We start from the raw sequence: 20,548 nt of genomic DNA, 5'->3' as shown, positions 1-20,548 counted from the left end.
GAGTAGTTTTGAGCAGGTTTTCTTTGTTTTGGGGTTTTTTACACTTCCTAGATGAGAAACAGAGGTCCTGAGACTAAGCATTACTTCCAAAGCAAGAGGCACATCATTCACAAACTATTAGTTTGTGGGGATACAGCTGGCTATGTTCAAATCCCTGCTCATGAGCAGCTAATATCTTCACTGTGTGGAAGCCGTCCTTGATGCTATCAGAGCTTAATATTTCCTGCTCACAGTTGGATTTGGGGAAGTTTACGCTCCAGCAAACCCACTGTAGCTCTCCTGATAGTGGTAATTGTGTTTGTCGTATTGTTATAGTATTTCTCCATAACTCTTTTACATGCTGGAGACGAGATGTCCTCCTGTGTCATCAGAGAGAACATTTGCCTACATTCACGTGGGCTCTGACTTGCGTAAAACTGTCACCACATACCCGACCGACTGTGTCATACCCAACCGAGGATGCCATGTCGTTGGCTGCACCCACTAATTTTACATCATGACACAACAACAGGACCCATCATTACCAAAATGCTGCTACTGCAATTTAGTGGAGAGTACAGTTGAGCCTAGAGTCAGGACGTAACAGACACAGCTCCTCAGAAAAGAGAGAGAAAAAAGAGAGGACAAAATACCAAATCTAGAGGGCAGAGCTGCTCTTTATTCACAGTTTTATAAGCCACTAAGAATATTTGCTCTTTCAGCTTGACAACGTCTGTCCCTCGCAGCATTATAACCAGCATCCATCGTGATTTCAATGCTTATTGGCATCCAGTCCTCGGGCCGGTCATTCATGAAGCACTTTACATGAGAGAGCCTTCCAGGAGCCAGGCCTACTTTCTTTCCCTAACCTTTACCCAGAACCATTCCTTTATTTATCTCAGTGTACTCCCTCAGGATAGAGCCGCATTCACAGCGAGGCTGCGGACACGTGAGCTGTGCCCCGTCAGAGTCTGGCATCTGTAAAGTCGTGTCAAAGTGAAACACTCCAGGGAACACGCGTGTAGAGAGATAAGAGTGAGGTGAAGATGTTTGGTTCCTGTTCGGGACAGTCTCACAACATATGGTGGGAGATAAGATTTTTCTCTCAGGAGCAGTAATGTAATGAAAAACAACCCTGCTACTTCCCAGCTAGTGTGCTCTCCAGAGATTCAGCTGCACTGAAAAAAAAGCACAGTATTAAATTATAACAAGATGTTTTTCTGATATCCAGCTGCAATTAACTAATAATGTGTTTTTCTTTCTTTTTCATGTCTCCCCGACTTCCTGCTGAATTCTGCTCATGATCAATAGGTAAGTACACTTAAAACTTACATTTGCAGTACATCTGGAACCAATCTGTGTCTGTAAATTTAACAAAATAATATTTTTTTTTACATTTAGTTAGTTTTTCGCAGTGTTGTTCAGACACACACATCTGCAGAGGGCTTACGGTTCTCTGCGGGTCACACTTGAGTTTTCTTTCCACAGCTGGGGTACGATGAGCTGTGAGAGAGCACACCCTCTCCTGAGCACATGTCTCCCTGCATATGTGCCCATTTCCATGGAGACACCCATTTTAAAATAATACCCACAATGGCGTCCTTTCTGTCATCTGCTGGCATGAGTTGTTACGAGGAGTCAGCGTGACGCTTGACAGCCCAGCTGTGATTGGCTCAGCTTATACGCCCCGGCTTATTGATGCTTTCTACACCGCTGTGCTAACGAGAAAACACACACACCTCTCTGTTTCAGTTCACACACGCACACACACTGGCAGTTTAACAGCAGGTCACCACTGTAGCAGAATCATCTCCAGCAGTGTGTGTTTGTATAGTCGTATTGCAGCGGTGTGCTGACTCAGAGGGGCTAACAATAGAAAGGTACATGTGGTCCTGGGAGGAAGGAGTTTGATTTTGAGCAGGTCTCCTGGTTTGTTTTTTGTCCCCACGGTGACGTATACGCTCCTCATTGACCTTTTCATTCACCCTCCAACACCAACTGAATAAAATTGTCTTCTGGTGATATATTTCCTGCCTAAACTCAAATACCTCATGGACAGTTTGTGTGTTTGGGGGCTATTTGGGTGTGGTGGAACTGTTACGGCCTGATCCTCTCCATTGTTCCCCCTGAAAAGGCTGCTGGGTTAGCTCCCTGCATATCCATCCTTCCTGCCAGCTATCAGTTTGTGTTGAACCAGCCAGGCCTTCAGTTTATTGAATCCCATCAGGCATGTGTGTGAGGGATGGCCAAGGCTCAACTCCCAGCCTAATGCCACTCCCTCCTAATGACTTTCCCACAGACACACACCGGTCACTGGCCTATGAAGCCGACCTCAGTCTCACCATATAATGTCAGTTAAAGAGGGGTTTCCATTGCAGTCGTCCGACGCACATTTTGCCCTTGTTGTCTCTTTCCAAACCACACCTTCCCCTGTGTCTACGTGCTGGGTTTCCTTTTTCCCCTCGTTGTGTTTCTCTCCCATCACAGTCCGTCTGTTCTGCTTATTGTGCTCCATGTGAGTGCTGAGTGATGCCAGTAAACTGGTGAAACCAGAGTCTGAGTCTCACACAGCCCAATGTTTACACAGGAAACTGTGTGGAGAAAACCTTGTGTGATTAAGCTGCTCAGACACTTATATAACAGTCTGCGTATTCTCTTGTACCTTGAGCCAGGTTACAAAGCCATTGTCCAAATGTGAGAGGTTTCTCCTGCACATACACCTGCACACCCACACATTTACACCCATGTATATGCATGTTCACAGTTTCCATAACCTCTGTGGCTTTGTGTGTGACCCGAGACTGGAGTGCCATGCAGACGTTTACCCTCTGACCCCGCAGCCTGCCACGCGCTGAATAACAAGTTGATGAATGAGCGGCTACACAAAACCTGCACGTGCCTCTGTTGTTGAGGTTTTGTTTATGAGGTCGATGATGGTAAACACTGAGCACTGCTGTAAATGACGTCTGACAATGTGTTTGTACAGACAGGCATTGTAGTGATGCCTTTGTCCTCACCTCACCCCCATGCTGTCAAAGCTGGGACAACTTTACTTCTGTTTCCGTCATTTGCTGTTCTCACTTTACGCTAGCAATCGAGTATTGGATGCAGTTATTGAATTGCAGTACTGCTCCTTGCCTGAGATGGAGAGCACTCTGCGAATATCTGCATAAATTATTGAACGTTATAAACTTTATTATCATGCTAATTAAGACGAGTAGTTGTGCAACATCACACCTCAACAACTGCCTGTTTAAATAATGAGGCAGTTGTTTAACCCGTCATCTACTCCATTAACAGTTGAACAGAGAGGTTTCCAAATTCAGCTCAGCAGGTGATTGATTGGCCTTTTACCCTGAAGTAGAAAACAGTAGAAAAACGCACAGGTGAATAAAATAATTCAATTTAACTGCTTGAGTTTAATGTTCCTGGTGCTATTCATACTGCCTCACTGCCACACAAGCCCTCTATACATAGAGATTGTACAATAACGCCACAAAGAAGACCATCCTTTACACCACCTATGTTTATTTACACTGAACAAAACAACAGCCTCAGAGTGTGATTTTGGATAGCATGCCACCGTTCTGCAAGCAAAAGAAGTGACACAACAGTGTCGACATCTAGTGTGACTTTTAACATACACATCTGCAGCGCTTTTCTAAATAATGACATAAGACGGACATAACAATTATTTACCATCCCTGTTTTATGGTGGTTGATCTCTGCTCGGAGGATGAGGAGCTCCTAGATTTTGCATTGTCTCCCAAATTTGCTGTTCTTCTTCTTTGTGTTTGCTGCTAACGGCTGTTCTCTGCAGCTAAATCTCACGCTTGTGGGTTGCAAACATAACACGTTATCAACGTTGTCACACTCCTGTCCTGTCCTGCTGGCTTGCCAACTCACTATTTTTTACATAGACGTTGATTCGTCACTGTTACTACCTGTCAGCTGCCCCCCGTTCTGTCTTCATACCTTTTATACTGAACGACGCGGTGGAATAAACAGTTCGGCCTTGAACAGGCTGTGGAAAGAGGGGCTTCTGTTACAGTTTCCTGGGACACTTGAATACAGCAGAGCCATCATTGATGTCATTAGTCACACCTGTGCTGATCGTACTTTAGATCATCTGCTGTGAAAATTGCTAATTGATCGGTCACATTTTATGTTCGTTTTGCAGTAATTCAGAGCAGCACGTCACGGCGTCAGGTTACAAAGTTGACCTCCTCCTTTACTGTTCAGGCAGCACCATGTGATCTGTGTAGTGTTACTGATGTTTCCCAGTGAGCAAATGTAAACTTTCACACAAAGTTTTACACTATTCCCCCCACGTCTCCATGTCTTATGTTGCCATGTTGTTGTCACGCACATGGTATTGTTTTGACATTACGTAACATCTACAGTACAGAGCGTGCATGATGCACGCTTTATTATAGGAGTGACATTCTGGAACAAAAAGCTCAGTGAAGCATGTTGGTTTGGCAGAGAAACACACTGATGAAAGATTAATCTGCTTTGCTGTTCAATTCTTGTTTTTCTTGGCTTTGATCTCATGGAAAGGTAAATTCAGTCCTGAGCCGCTCATCCTGTCTGGCCACAGAGAAAACACTTTTGTTTCACCTTTTCAAACGCAGCCATATTCCCGTAAGCACTCTGGCTCATGTTGACAGATCTGACCATGCAGACGCTGCTCACATTACTTTTTCCCTTGTTCTGACTCCAACGTTTTTCATTATCCTCCACCTCGTGGTTAACACTACCCTTACTTCCAGTAAAGCCAGATCTCTTTCTCTTTTTTACACTCCTAAAAACGGTTCCCGCCTTTCCCGAGGTGCCTGCGAGACGGGAGCGCAGACTGAACAAAAGCAGGGGGTCAAAGGGCACACATTTTCATTTGTGAGACTAATAGGCCAGGTGTACCTGGAGGGGAAGGAAACCCGGAGAGCTTTTTTTCAGCAGGGACCAGCCCCAGACACACCCCTTCCTCCTGTGCTGAGGCTGGGCCTGAGTGTGTGAGTACTTCAAAGGTCTAGCGAAAGCAGGGACCCGGGCCAAGCTCAGCGGGAGAGCCATTACAGCCCAATAGGAGTCAGCTGTGACCTCAAAGACCGTTAAATGATGTGATATGAGAGGGTGTGCTGCAGCCCCCCAGAGGCATCTACAGTGAAGTAGGAGGACAGAGCTGTAAAATGAACTCCTTGCTGATTTGAGGGCTGAAGGAATTTTAAGTGTACTTAGGAGGTTAGGCTGTTTCTTTCTCTTTTTATAACAGTTTTTTGTTCTCTTTTTTCTATTTGTACTGCATTTACAACCCTAAAGAGCTGCTTTCCTGGTCACTATCAATGTCAAGGAGGAGTTTCCTTTCGTAGTACATTTTCCCGGGGAAGTAATTGCCAAAAATAAGCTCTCACTATCAGCAGCTGTTATTGCCAAAAATCAGTGTGAAAAACAAAAGGGTTCCTTTTATCATCGAGCATCTTAAACCCCAATGTCCGTAGCATTTACTGTGATAGAGAGGAGGGAATGAGTGGCCAATGAGCTGCTGATTTACTTCAGTGTTTACGGATGTGAGCCGACCTCCCAGTCTGTGTGCAGACCTAATAATGAGGTGTTTAGAGGTCAAGAGGTAAAAGGTCGTTGAATGCAGACTCTGACCCCCGCTGACCCCGCTGAGTGCACACGTAAAAGGACAGAAAAATGAAATGACCGCCTCTGTTAGCTGGGAGTCGCTCTCATTCACAGGTTTTTTTTGTCATGCGGCGGCTTTGCTTTTCATTGCTCAGCTCGTGTGAGTCAAAGAGCAGATGCTGGTGAACAAGAGGTCAGGTTGTATTGAGTGGACAGGGGAGCAAACATTTGGAGTACAGACAGGCAGACAGTTTATACAGAAGTGAACTGGTTACAAGGACCATTACATTTTTTCTTAGATTTTAATCAGGGCAGATCTGCTTACAGTAAATTAATGATTTCACCATTGTTTTCACTCTTGCTGATCGGTGTAAACCAAGATTTAATTACAATAAATGGGGATTTACAGTGGAAACTCCCACTTGTCTTGTTTGTTTGGTGTGACTTGTGATTAACTGCATTGCATAACTGCAAGAATGAACTTTTCACTCTGTGCTTGGAGCTGATTCTGACAGCTGCAGTTCAGAAGCTGTGAAGCATTTGATTGATAGATTAATTATTTGATCGCAATAGATTAATTATTATTGCTTTTATCAGTCTTCCATTTTTCGACTTTGTGTGTGTTACATCATTGAAATAGTTGTTGGCAAACAGTTTTTGGACACTTTGGACATTAAACAAAAAAAGATACTGAAAAATCGTTTATCAATAATGAATAATCATTAGTTACAGATTTTATTGGTGGCTCTCAGAGTACTTTGCTAACTCTTGGCTTTTTGTGAACAGTTTATAAACATGATTTTCCAAACATTTTCTAAAGATAACTGACTGTGCTGATGAAGTTAAAGTAGCAATAATTGATGTTTGGTCATTTAAGGCAGCAGAACAAGCTGTGAACACAACAGTGACATGTTGTGCCCTTATAAAGTTGATATAGCGAATGTTTTTAGCTCACATGTGTGTATTTAAACATCTGGTAGACAATGGGGAATTAATTTGGAGTCGTGTGCAGTGCTTAGTGGGCTGGTATTCACAGGTACAAAGCACAGGCACTTGTACATTTTTCTCTTTGGTGTACCTTAAGTTTTTCCCTCACTCCTCGAGCTGTCAGCACTGCCCTCTCCATATCAGTTTTTCCGGGCAATTCACAATAAACTGTATGACCAGGGGACACTATGTAAAGCTTACCTTTCCGTTCTCGCCTGCCTGCTTTTCTCTATCAGTGCTTGAAGTGCTTCGTTTGTGTGACACAATAAAAACAGAGAGGAGAGACAGTGTCCAGGGACGCACAGACCAGCATAGTCAGAGAAAGAGAAAGAGAAAGAGAAAATCCTGGTGGGCCTGTTGCTCTGTGGCGCAACCAACCCAACTCCCTTTCCCCCGACATGCCAACATGTGAATAAGAGGAGTATCGGCACCAGAGGAGGAGCTCATGCACCAGGAGATTTATGTTCCCAAATCTGCTTTCACTTTTTGTTCCTCCAGATCCCACTCCGTCCCCAATCCTATTTATTATACGTACAAACATGACCAAATTAAATGTTACTGTCACATAAATGTGTTATGGCACTCTAACAAAATTGCCTGCCCATTACTGTGCTATAAAACACAACACACACTCTTCACACAGCCTCCTTCTTTGCTGAACCTCCAGAATCTGCTCTCTCTCACTCTCTCTCAAGTCAGAGTGAGAGATCTTCTCGTTGGCATCGTGCCTAACCTGCAATATGTACCACTCTGGAGGGTTCAAAATGGAAAGTATTTCAAAGTCACCGCAGCCTGCTGTTGGACTTTGTAGTGGTAATAAGAAGCAGCTGAGAAAACAGGCCTCAGTCGTACACGCAGCTCCTCCGCTGCAGCTTTGGTTGAACTTCAGGAGGATTTCAGTATCAGGAAATGTCCCATGTGCGTGTTTTCAGATATTATCCCAAATGATTCTTAGTCAGAGTTGTTTAAGCACCGAGCATGTGTTTAGAGAATGGATAAACATTAGAAATCTTATAGCTCTGTTGGAGAGTGTGTGACAGAGGGAAGCTTTGAGGTTCAGCTTCTTAGTGATGTGGTTTGGGTTTTTTTTTTTCCTGCTGTTGAAATGAATTCTTGTCTGTCCACGTCATTTGTGTTGGTACAAGGTTTCAGATACTGTGCTGAATATCTGCACTGCAACAAGTAGCTTATCTTAATGTTTGCCATCAGCAGAACGTTGTCTTTATTGAGAGGAAATGCATTTTTCAATCTTCTATAATGGAAATTGTGATATCTGATGGGATTTCCCCACTCATTCCTCATTTCCACCCTTGCTGTACCTCCCGGCTCACAGACAATTTGGCGGTCCAGGCGCTGATCCAAAATCTGAGGGTAAAGCAACGTCTCCTGAAGCACAAGTATGATTTAATTTCACCACCAGACGAGTTTTCGTGTGTGGGCTTGCGGTAGTGCCAGCGCGTGCTGACATCGTGACCTCATGTCAGGAAATACAACCAGACATTTGGGCACTGCAATTAAACAAAAGCAACTTCTCACACCTGCATTACTTTTCCTGCTGCGGTGATGTCATCCTCTCACATAGGTTTCATTAAAGAATAAGTTAAACTGTCACGCAGTTTACTAGACTATAAATAGATTCGGCTGTCATAATGGGGGCTATTCTTCATTTCTCTACCCGGTATTTAAACGACTGGTGTTGAGGGACAGTAAAGCGCTTCAGGAAATCGACCGGTGGTTTGATTACAGCTTTCCAGCTCTTTGCTGCGGTACCTGCAGGCAGCTGAGAGCAGCACCCGGCTGCAACAATGGCTCATTTAGCCCCCCTGTAGGCCTCCTGGTTCCCAGCATCACATTCCAAGCAGAGGTCACAGGGCCCACCTGCTGCCCCACATCAAAGCAGCTCCAGGTGAGGCGAGGGAAGGTGTGGTGGCATAAACATGCAGAGGTAGAGAAGGAAGGAGTTCTAGTTTCTTGCACTAAAATCATATCTGTAATTGGCCTTCGCATGCCAAAAAGTGCAGTAATCACTGAGGAAACTAATATTTGGTACAGTGGTCGATTTAAAAATGCGATAAATAGTTAGATTTTAATCATCTTGTGCAAATTGAGGTCACTGATTGAGGTCACCGTTTCAGTTTAGTAAGAGCTTTGGACTGAAAATTAATCAGCAACAATGTTGGTAACGGTTTCATTCTTTAAAGGGGCATGCCACCAACTTTACACACACGTTTCAGTTCACAGTTTTTATGTGATCAGTTTTATAACTTGGACTTGGAGACCAATCATTTATAACAAAGAGCCTGAGTTACAAACTTGTGCATTGAGTTTGAAAAACGTGGGCAGGGAGGGTCAAATGAGATGATGCTGCTCATTATTATGGGAAATGTTGTATCCCATCCCTTTTGTAGGCTATGGTCTAAATGCTACTGTAGTTTTGAGTTTAATTGCACTGTGTAGTTTCTGTTATTCTATTCTAATTCGTATTTTACATACTTTCTGATTATGTATTTTTTTAAAGGTCCAGTGTCTAGAGCGCGGTGGCATCTATTGATGTGGCTGCAACCAACTGAACTCTGTCCCAAATTTCCCCTTGGAGGCATCAATAAAGGATTATATTGTCTTATCTCATCCAGACTGACAGAAATACAACTTTTACATGTATCAGTAAGGCATCATGTTATTTTTTCTGTCAGATACAAACTTTTATTGTTTATTTATACGCAAAAACAGCTGCCACGCTGACACTCATCCCCTCTTATCAATGCTATGATTATAATTTCAACAACCTAGCTCCCAAACAAAGTTGTTGCAGTTGTCCCACTCAGGTTTACCTTCAGCGGTGCGTCTCAGCAGGTCCTCAGGCTTTAGTCTCGTCCCTTCTCCTCAATGTAAACAGTCTTGTGCCCCACCTGCTGCAGTGGGTCACCAGCAGCGACATCAGCATCAGCTGGGAGGATGTGCTGTGTGCTCAGAGCGGATTAACGGGGGAGACGGGTATTATTCTGTGCCTGCTGGCTCCGGGACTCTGCTCTTTGTTTTTTACTAATCAGACCTCGGAGGGGACTTTCTCCAGCAGCTGACGGCCGACACGCAGGCGAACGGCAGCGTCGGTTTTCTTCACTGACAGCAAACAGATTTCTGTTTTGAGCTCTTTAGATTTGTGGCAACAGGAAAGATGCAGATAATTCTCTCAGCTATTTGATGAGTATCTGTTGACATGTTGTTTCTCGCCCAATTCAGGTGAGCAGCTTTATATATTCATTTTTTCCATTGCTCTGCAGTGTTTACTGAAATGCATCTGGATTCGTGGGAAATTATGCTTTTAGATTTTGTCTGTTTTGTGTTTTCTTCACTCGCTCTATGATCTACTTTGTTATGCAGCACAATACTGGATTATAATTCAGAGTATGTCAAGAGATTTATCCGCAAACTAAACAACAGTTAAACACCAGTACTTGAACATAATGATGTTTGACTTATGGAGTCAAGTATCCACCATCATGTGCATCATTTGGCATTCCTCTACACCCTCCACGATTCCTCCATTGTGGGTTGAGTGGTCAGTGTTGTTTCAGCGGTTTGGATTAGCACTCCTCCTGTCCTCCAGCACACCATAAAGAGATTAGTGGTCGCCCAAGTCACGGCCTGGCTGGACCATCTGTACCCAGCACTGGTTGGGTGAGGAAGGGGACATGGGGGGAGGAGTGTGAGCAGATGTTGCGGTGGAGCTGTAGGTCAGTGTGACAGTAGAGTCGAGGGACGTCACTGTAAGGACATGAGGCACACAGGGGTTGTGTTGAGGTGACTGAGGGAGAGACTCTGACTGATTTAATGTCTCACTGACGCTTCGAGTTCAAACCACACAGCTGTGTCTGTCATGGCTCTAGGATGCTGTGTTGCACTCACATCCCGAGGTACTGTATAATTTACTGGAGCTTTAATTGAGCTGCATGTCCCGCCTGCTTCTCTTTGCTCTGCATGCACGACTTTGCAACTTCGACCACGGCGGTTAGACGAACGTGTCCGCGCTTTGTTTGAGCGTTGTCACAAGATGTAAGAGTTGACGACATGAAAGTGTTCTTCTTCTCAGCTTCTGTCGGAGGCGTTGGGGTTGTTTTGCTCGGTTAGCTTAACCTGTGTTTACAGAGTGCGAACATAATTCAACTGCGGGGAAGCTCCACGTGCTGTGACACCCAGTAGTTGCTGCATTGTCTGTTTAGTAGGAAAGTTCTGTGCATGCTTAAAAAAAGCTTTTTTTGCATGTCTTCTTGAATAATACCCCTTTCACACCGGACAACAAAACTTAAAAACTCCCACTAACATCTGGCTTTTGTTTTCAATGAGAAAGGGTACAATCGTCAAATAACTCTGCAGTAGTTGAGGGTAAATATTGACTCCAGCTCCAGTTGGCAGTGATAGAAACCTGACACAAGGGTGGACACGCTAATTCTCGCCCCTTTTCGTGCAACGTTTTGACATTGAAGTTAAGGAAGTTGGTGTGTAAATACTTGGCAGTGTGAAAGGAGTCTATCGCCTTCTTTCAGCGGGTTTACCCTCGGTAAAAGCAAATCTGCATATACGCACTAATTTCAATGCAAAAATGCTGTAAGTCTTAAATTTAACACACAAACTTACATCAAGTACACACAGCTGACTGAGCTCAGTCCACCCTACCTGTCTGCATGTTCTATAAAGTTCAGAAAAAGTGTTTCTTATCTACGTGTGACCTAATGACGGACATCTGCGGCTGTGTTTTCCCAGGCCGCCGGCAAATTGTAGGTGTGTGAGAGTGTGAGTGTGGGTGTGAGGGGTTTGGCTTGGCTCCTGTCTGGGCCAATGCTGAGTAAATTACAAGGCAGAGGCAGTCTGACGATGGAGGCTTTCATCCCCCTCTTCTCCTGGCCTGCAGGCCTGCTGGCAGGGCTGATAGCGGTGAGGTTATTGAGGGGATGATCCTCCTGCAGATCAAGTCGAGGAGGAGAGGAGATTGATAGGCTGTGTCAGGGTTTAGAGAATGTAGTGCTTGATTTCAACCCTGCTGAAAAAGTTCACAGGACGACTCTTCAGCCAGGAAGAACGAGAAATGTGTGTGGAGTGGAAATCGAGTGTCAGACTGTCAAAGAATTTTAGCTAAATGTCTTGTTTTTCTTCTCTCCTGCGGCCATGTGGCTCATTTGGCTCATTACTGCCATGTTGACGATCACTCAGCCTGGATGTGAGACAAAAGAGAAAGCTGGCGAGAGGTCAATGAGATGACTGAAGGCTGATGTGTTTTCTTTGGCCTCATTTGGGGTAACAGCTGACCACGGCTCTCCCGTTAAAGGGTTTCCCCATGCGCACCCCTCTCTCCATGAAAACCTCTTAAAAAATGACAATGTGAAGGAAGTACTGATGTGTTTTTAAGCCTGGTGTAAGACAAAAAACGGGGAATGTTAAATGGAGAGCACAGAGTGTGTCCTAGTTGTTGTTATTGTTGTCAAATGGGTTTGTAGTGAGCTGGAGACGTCGAGGGTGTCACAGCGGAGCCAACAGTTCACATCACAGCAGGGGTTCGGGGGGGGTGACAGTGTCAGAGGGCTCATATCTGCCAACACATCCCTGGTTAATCACTCATCTCACCACAACTCAAAGCAGCAGTGCGTCACAATCCACTGTGCTGTTTCAAGTTTGAAATATTGCGGCCTTGTGTTGCATAATTAATTGCCACAGACACATTTCATACATGATGAAGAGTGACAAATCAAAAGAAAACACCGGAATTAATGAAGTTGACGACAGATGCTTCCAAACAGGATATCAATAGTTTGAGGTGTGTCGAAGATGTGAATCATAGCCGACATTTAGCCGACAACAGATCTCCACCCAAAACAAGGGTTAGACATAAGCGGGCCATCAGCAAATAAGAGCATATCCTCGGGAAAATGGTGCTTATAGACCTAGAGAATCTATGCTACAGAGTATAGTCAATATCACAATATTAAAGGAATATTTTTTACATTTTTTGGGAAATGCACTTATTTGCTTTCTTGAAGAAATTTGGATGAGAGGGTTGATACCACTCTCTTATCGTATCATGTACCAGGGGGAAACCGTGAGTCTGGCTCTGTCCAAAGTTTATCAAAAGCACACTGAAAGGTTATTTTTTAACACATTCGATCCTGCTCTCATGATTTGAGTTTAGGGAGAGTAAAATGCTGTAACAACAAGTTTTTGAGGTGTTGGCAGGCGTATTTCTGAACCTCTGTTTTCCCCTGCTCCCAGTCGTTACACTCAATCTCCTGGCTCTAGCTACGTACTTATCACCCAGTCATCAGAGTGAGCTTAATCTTTCCATCTCAAATAAAATCAAATAAGCATGTCTCCTATTCCTTTAATAAGAAAGTCATTATCTGATTTTGATGGTTAGCTTAGCTTAGCATGAAAACTGGAAGCAGGGTAAACAGCTCGCCTGGCTCCGACAACATTTAGAGTGGTATCAATCACCTCACTGAACTGAACTCCCTGAGAGAAAGCCAAAAAAGTTTCCCAACTAGTCCTTTACGTTTTTCCTAACTCAACTAGTTATGATTACAGCCAGACCGATAAATATGTTCACCAGTATAATCTGCTGATATTGGACTATCACAGATATATCAGTTTTGGCGTATGTTGTGGCCAATATGTGCTGATGTGAAAACATTTTCTTGCAGAACATAATGCAGAAAAAGATGCTTGTGGTAATTTATAATTATTAATTGTTCATTGTTTTGGTGAACTGATGTAATTTGCAACAATAATGTAATCCTGCCTCTATTATGTATGTACCTTCGTCACAAGTATTTAATCAACACATTTGAAGGATCATTGCAAAAAGCGATATAGAAATTTCTAACCCTGACCCTTTCTAGTATCGCTTCTAGAAATCCAGTATCGGTCAGGCTTTAATTATGTCAGCCTAATTACAAAAGAAACACATTTTCTATAAAAAGCAGCAAGAAAAGCAGCGCAGCTCCACATACGTGGCTCGACTCTCTGATGAGTTCAGCATCCACAGCTGAGCAGGAGACACAACGCAGAGCTTGTTTTCAGGTCAACAGGGTCACCACAGAGGGCTTTCAGATCACTCCGGGGTGTTTTATGGACAACGTCAAGATAAACACTCTCCTCCTGGGCACTGCATGCATGGCACCACGTTTCTTGGACAGGACTCGTCAGAGTATTCACAGTCGTGATGCTGCTAGAAAATCACTTCACATATGCAACAGCGTGGTGCTGTGCTCGTTGTCTCTGACCTTTGGTAGCAGTCGAACTACGTCTTTTTTTTTGAGTGAAGCAGACTAAAATTAGCTTCTGGCTGATGTACAAAGCAAACTTGGCAGCATGCTTAACCAAAGCTGCCTTCGAACAGACATGGAGGTCAGACAGAGTGTGTTTCAGCAAAGCTGCCAGGTCAAGGACAAGCCCAGAAATGTCCACCAGGTAGGGGAAGACTGACAGAAGTGTTTGTCTGCTAAAGTTAAGGCTTACTGTGATAATCCTCTAGATTTTCTTTGGATTCGCCTTTAGATGTGTAAGATCTTATCTTGCATGTCTACATGTAAAGCTGTTTACTGTCTGACTGCACTGAGCATCAGCACAAAGCGATTGTGTGTTTGTGTGAAAGAGAGACAAAAGGAATAGAGGTTTTTCTTTTGTTTCGGGGGGAGGGGGAGGTGTTTCATTTGTCGATTAGGACATGATAATGGATCAATCTACTCCTGTCCTTATCTTAATTGTCGCACATACATACATATTTCTGTATAGCACACCTCTTCTTGTAGTTAAAGCAGTCAACATCCAATAAATCCTGAAAACATCCTTTATAACGTACACTTTCCCCCTCACCGAACCCCTCATGTACTATGTGTAATGTGAGAGCCTAGCGTCTCCCTCCGTAACGTGAGGAGGTGTGAGGGGGAGCAGTGAGATTAGTCCAGGTACTGGTCAGTGTTTAGAGGATGAAAGTCACAGTATCAGGTTGCATTAATACCTATTGTTCAGCTGCAGATAATAGCATTGCATTAGTAAACAGGCTATTGTCTCGCTCACGTTGGCTCTGATTATCCCGCTCTTCTTTCTCAGAATATGAGACTGGTTATTTTATCTCCACCTTAGATCCCCAAACCTTTTTTTAAAGCTCAGCCGCTCTCAAGGCACCACATTGTCTCTGTAATGGAAAGCTCGTGAGTTGCGTTTGTCTGAGTTCACCTTAATGATCTTAACCAGTGTATCACCGCAAAAATGCCAGAATGGAAATTTAAAGGCCGTCTCACCAGTGCCCGTGGAGCTCAGCAGGCTGGCCCTCGTGATGAAAGCAAGTTGCTTTTCCATTACATCTGTTGGCGTACACAGTGACATGTGCTCTACCTCATTTATCAAGAATGATAAAGACTGTGACTTTTTCCCCTGCTGAACAGAAGCTGGGTGATTGCATTATATTTGCAGCGAACTCCAAGCCAACACATAATACCTGAGGAGAAAACTACAGGTTAAATAAGACTGTGAAGGGATATTTTACCAGTTAACAGTTGTCACAAAGGGGTTAAAAGACCAGAATCGGTTCCAGTTATTCACTCTGTTTGCTCACAGGCTTTATGTCTGTTGGATGTCTGACCTGCTCTGTCTCTCTCTCTCTGACAGCGGTGTCGAACCTGGATGTGGAGAGTAAGCTGACAGCACATTACCGAGCTCCCTGGCACCAGCAGAGGAACGTTTTCCACCCCTCCACGCGGCCAGCATGTGTGGAAGACCTCCACAGGCAAGCCAACTTCAGCCTGTGGGCCCTGCACCGAGGTGAGGCCCCTGACTGTGACCACGCAGGAGTAAAGCCAAACAGCTGCTGTGAACTGGCTTTCATTCTCTCTGTCCCTCTCTCTCTTACACACTCTTTTTTGACATGACATTTAAAAACAGTTCCTTATTTTTTTGTGTTGCCAACTTTATTTTAAAAAGTCACCTCTGGGTTAAATGCTTCCCACTATAAGGGCCTGCGTCTTGTTTTTATGCCTTCAATCTGGGGTTGCTCTGCCCTCTAGTGGGCAAAACGTGTGACTACATCCTGGCTGTCAGAGCAGCAGAGGGTAGTGTGAGCCATTAGATGACATAATCTGAAAAATAAATCTTAACACAATAATATAAACACCTGCGCTATCCAACAAATCATTTTTTGTGAGGCTCATAATGTTATATTTGTTTTTGTTTAACACAAGACTTAATTCATCTCTATTAATTATTTTCATCATTGCTTAGTCTTTGAGTCTATAAAATGTCGAAGTTTTAAGAAATGGTTTCCCAGAGCCCAAAGTGACATCTTCAAAAAGCTTATGTTTGACTAGAACAGTCCAAAACCCAAAGACTCTTCATTTTTGTGAGAAATAACAAAGAAAAGCAGCAGATCCTCACATTTAAGAAGCTTGAACCAGCAAATGTTTGACATGTTTGCCTGAGAAATGACTGAAACGTTTTTTTAATTATCAAAATAGCTGGCTATTTATTTTCTTTAGATCGACTAATTGATTAATCAACTAATTGTTTCAGCTCTAGCTATAATTTAGGTGATAGTTTGGCTTGTGTGGTTGCTGTTCATGACATCGTGTGGAAACAATTTTGTCAATCCCACTGGGTGGACAAATTAGCAGGAACACTTAATGCAATCCAATATAACAGAGCTAAATGCACTGACTATAATGTTAAATCACCACCACTCACCACTTAATGACTGCTCATTATAAGCTTCACAAAGGCAGTATTTATTGTAGGCCTATTGTGTTTCTTGCTTTGTATTTCACTGTGTTCAGCCTCTTAAGGAAAACAAATAAAGTCTATCTTAAAACAACACGTACAGGCCCATATGTACGCTGAAAGAGTTAGTATGCGTTCGTGAGTATGTTGGGAGGTTGCACACTGATTGTCTTCATTGTTTTTACACGATGCTTGTTGCAGATCACCAGAGGAGACAATCTGGCAGCAGGGAGCGGAGAGTGACCATCTCGATCTCGGCGGTGCCCCCGATGCCCATGTACCCCTCCCCACAGATTACCCCAAAGCAAGGACAGCGGGGCATAAATCTGACAACGGTGAGATGATTAACAATATACTGTCTTTAGATTCGTCCAGGTTTTCTTAAAGGAGACTTTCAGGAAGTCAGGGAACCAGTCAGACAGTACATTAAACGGTCACTTGTTTTGTCATTTACTAAAGAGTTATTAGTTGTCTAAATAAATCTTCTAGTTGTGACCATATTAAATCATTTTGCTTGATTAAATTACACAGTTCCTCCTTTGCTCATGTCCCTATTTTTGTCTATATAGCATGTCATATATATGTTTTACTACTTTTAATAAATCGTTTAAAACGGTATCCTTATTTGATTTTATATAAAACACCTGCACAAACTTTTTATGTACTTTTGAAGTGAAATGCACATTTTTCCCTCCAAGCAGCCGGAAAGGCTTGTTAGAGATGCAACAACTCAGTTAGCACAAACGCAGGTAAAGAGGGAATGTGTCCGTAGTGTGTCTGTAATGTGTCTGTGCAGAGCATGGTTGTTAAAACTTCATTTAGACTTATGTTTCATCACCTCAGGAAGGGTATTGTTGTCTTTTTTGTCCATTTGTACATTTGTTGTGAATATCTCCATGCTCATTTCTGTCATTTTGTTTTGTCCTTTTTTTATTTTACGCCCTGTAATTCAGTTTGAATCCACCCGCTCCTCCTCCCCTACCGAATGTTGCCGCTTCTCTCCCTGGAGCAGAAAGGTAGTGGTCCCTCCCTCCCTCCCTCCCTCCCTCCTGGCTCCTGAGTGCTCCTCCTAACACTTTATCTCACATCGCCTCACCTGTTCCCCTTCCTCTGACTCCTTCTGATTTACATCTCTTTTGAAATGCATGCCCACTCAAAGCAGCTCCTCTCCGGCATCCTGGCCCGACGTGTTTGTTGTGAAACTGTAGAAGAGCACTGCTGTAAAGTTTCATCCGCCCTGACACCTCATGCAGTTACAGACAGTTGTTGTTGGAGCTGACGTGAAGGGCCGGGCTCTGAGCGTGCAGTATGTGAGGAATGTGTGTGTGAAGGCCACAGCCTCAGCAGCTCAGGGTTTCTCTAATGATAGGGTTGACTTTTGGAAGCTTGCGCCTGTGATTACCCATGATCCCTCTGTGCTGCGGTTTGCCCGCTGCACCAATCCCTGAGAGAGCCGGCAGCCTCGCGTTTCGCTCTCTGAGCTGTTTTTTCACCAAATATATCGTGCCTGATGCCCGCCGTGAGAAAGAAATGGACAGGGGCAAACACCAAACACTGCCACTCCTTTTTTTCCCCTCTCATCCTGTCCACTCTTCCCTCTCCTCCCTCTCCTTCACCGTCTCTTTCTTTCACTCTGTCGTCTCGCTCATCCTCCTAAAACTGCTTTTTCTGTTCTTGAAACAAATCAGCTGTAAATGTTCTCCTTTTGATTTTTTTCTCCCCTACTAGTCGGAAGAAGTTTCCAAGGAAACCGGTTTCTTTTGTGGCCGGGGTTTTGTCAGGGTCTCATTGGTCTGCTGGGAACAGAGAGCACAAAGGCTTGGAGAGCTGGCTTTAAATGGGGGGTGGGAGGTTGTCTGGGGGTTGTGGAGGTGGGAACCAGTTCAGCCTGAGAATCATTCCCAGTTTCTGTGCTGCTCTGTAGGAATCTCAAGGTAAGAACTTCATAGCTTAAATTAATTTATCACTGAGGCAGATGTAATAAGGGATCTACAGTATTTAGAAAGTCTAAGGAGGCCCGTTCGGAAAAAGGATGTGGAGTTGTGGAGAAGTCCGAGGGGAGGGCCGTGCGGTGATTGATACCGAAGCTGCCGTTCAGAGGAATGCTGCCGTGAAGTATTTCCTCTCGAATGTTTCCGGAGTCTCGTTATTATGCAGGAGAGTCACTTTGGGTGCCTCAGATTGTCGGAGCATGAGCTAAGAGTTTCCAAACCAGCGTGTTGTGACTGGAAATGACTGTTTACGCTGTTTGTCACATCTCTGTCCTGTGCTGAGTGACGGAGACGGTCTGTTTATCTCCAGGCAGAATTAGTGTTTACTGTGACATGTGCTGCACAGTGTCTGCCAGAAGTTTTATTGGTCTGACGTTTTTGCAAGCCTGGATACAGTCAGGCGGTCATTAGCTCTTTTGGCAGGTATTTTAACAGGTTTTAAATTCTACATTTCTTCTTTTTGCATGAGTAGAGTCTTTGAATGGTTCTTGTGCTTTCCATTCTCTTTCGCTGAAGCATGCTCTTTATTTCCATTACTTATTGGATTCTTTGCACTCCACATGGAAACTCAGCTCCTGCAGGGGCACGTGTATTGATTTACTTCTGCTCTGACTCTAAGCAGTCTTTGCTGCAGTTTAATAAGACACTAATCTCCACACGTAGCCTTCAGCTCCCTCCCACATAAACACTTAACCTGACTTAAATTACTGCACTCTACACGTTCCCGTTCCAGAAGCTGAGTTCGATCATTCTTAACTCCGCCGTACCATTTTCTCATGTAATGCTGACTAACCTTAACACCCTAACCATGCAAATATCCATCTGTTGCAGGCTGCGCCCTCTGACCCCGACACTGACGGGGTGGCTCTAGGTCACCGGTCTAAGTTTCCCATCCTTAACATCCCCTCCACCCTGGACAAGCAGACTAACTGGTCTAAAGCCCTGCCGCTGCCCACCCCAGAGGAACGAATGAAAAGCAGTTCCCAAGTCATCAACTCGTGTGTCATCCCCATTAATGTGACTGGTAAATTTAAAGCACTCACTGGTTTATGTATTAATCTGTTTATTGCGACAGGGCTGAGCTGTGGTGTAGACATGTTTAAGGTTTGTCATTCTGTCCCTCAGCAATGTTAACTTTAGCTTTAGCTCTTCTTTAGCTTTTCTTAAAGGAACAGTTTGGGGAGATGCACTTATTTGTGTTCTTGCTTACAGTCAGATACCACTTTTATGTCTGTCTGTTAAAAGTCCAGTGTGCTGGGTTTAGTGGGAAATTAGGGGCATAACTGGAATATATTATTCATAATGATATTTTATTAGCGCATAGTCCCAAGAAACTAAGAATCATCGTGTTTAAGGATTTAATATCTACAGAGGGAGCGGGTCCTCTTCCACATGTCTTATATATTTTTAACGTCCACCATGGGAGACAAGGGGGGTTCAATAGGGTTGGGACGGTAATAGGTTTTATTGCGGATCGCAATAAACAACACTCACAATAAGTTATTAGTGGTGAATTTTCATTATCAGGATAATCATGAATGGAGATAATCGTGAATATCCTCACATGACTGACTTGAAAAGCTGTCTAGCTCGCTGACGTACATTCATACATTGATTTCCTTTTTCATTTTGATTTCCCCAAGCCTGTCACCATGGCTGAAAGCTTTGCTTACACAATATGTCCCCCACAAAAACAACAAACAGATGTGTGTAAATATTACAGATTCCAAACTATGAACCGACAGGAAGATGAGCTCACTGCCGTTTATTTATCCCTCATTTGTGCAGGGAAAACTCATAATTTATCAGCACTTATTTAAGATTCTTTGTTTTTCCCTAAAGCAGATGTGTGTCCTCTCTGTGATGCAGTACATTTTCTTTGTTGTTTGTTTGAAAATGGTCTGCTCAAGACATTTGCAAGGAAAGAAATAGTTACAGCGCCCTACTTCCAATAAAACCCTGTTTCCAATCTTTATGCTAAGCTAAGCTACAATAAGCTGTCAGCTGGCCATAGTTTAGTGCACATATTGAGATATCAATCAAATCATCTAATGCAAAAGAAGTCTTTTAACATGTATTGTTATTGTTAGAAAGCTGTCAGAAGAAACGAGTCACAATGTGTCTTTAGACTACACACTGTACAGCTCTGCTGAGTTTTGTCTCATTAACACTGTACATTTGTTGTGTAGCGTTAACTTTCCCAC

At 43.6% G+C, this 20,548-nt stretch overlaps 1 protein-coding gene across 1 annotated transcript in view; it reads left to right on the top strand.

The window, feature by feature from the left end:
- The window catches only part of nhsa (Nance-Horan syndrome a (congenital cataracts and dental anomalies)), a 56,858-nt gene that overhangs the window by 30,274 nt on the left and 6,036 nt on the right, over positions 1-20,548 (top strand). The window contains exons 2-5 of the mRNA XM_073476814.1: positions 15,253-15,405; positions 16,555-16,688; positions 17,307-17,369; positions 19,176-19,368. Coding sequence (XP_073332915.1) covers positions 15,253-15,405; positions 16,555-16,688; positions 17,307-17,369; positions 19,176-19,368 — 543 coding nt within the window. The remainder of the gene's footprint in view (positions 1-15,252; positions 15,406-16,554; positions 16,689-17,306; positions 17,370-19,175; positions 19,369-20,548) is intronic.

The sequence above is a fragment of the Pagrus major genome, chromosome 11 (assembly GCF_040436345.1).
Source record: "Pagrus major chromosome 11, Pma_NU_1.0".
Classification (NCBI taxonomy): domain Eukaryota; kingdom Metazoa; phylum Chordata; class Actinopteri; order Spariformes; family Sparidae; genus Pagrus; species Pagrus major.
The sequence above is the reverse complement of the archived record's forward strand: the minus strand, read 5'-3'. Positions and strand labels throughout refer to the sequence as shown.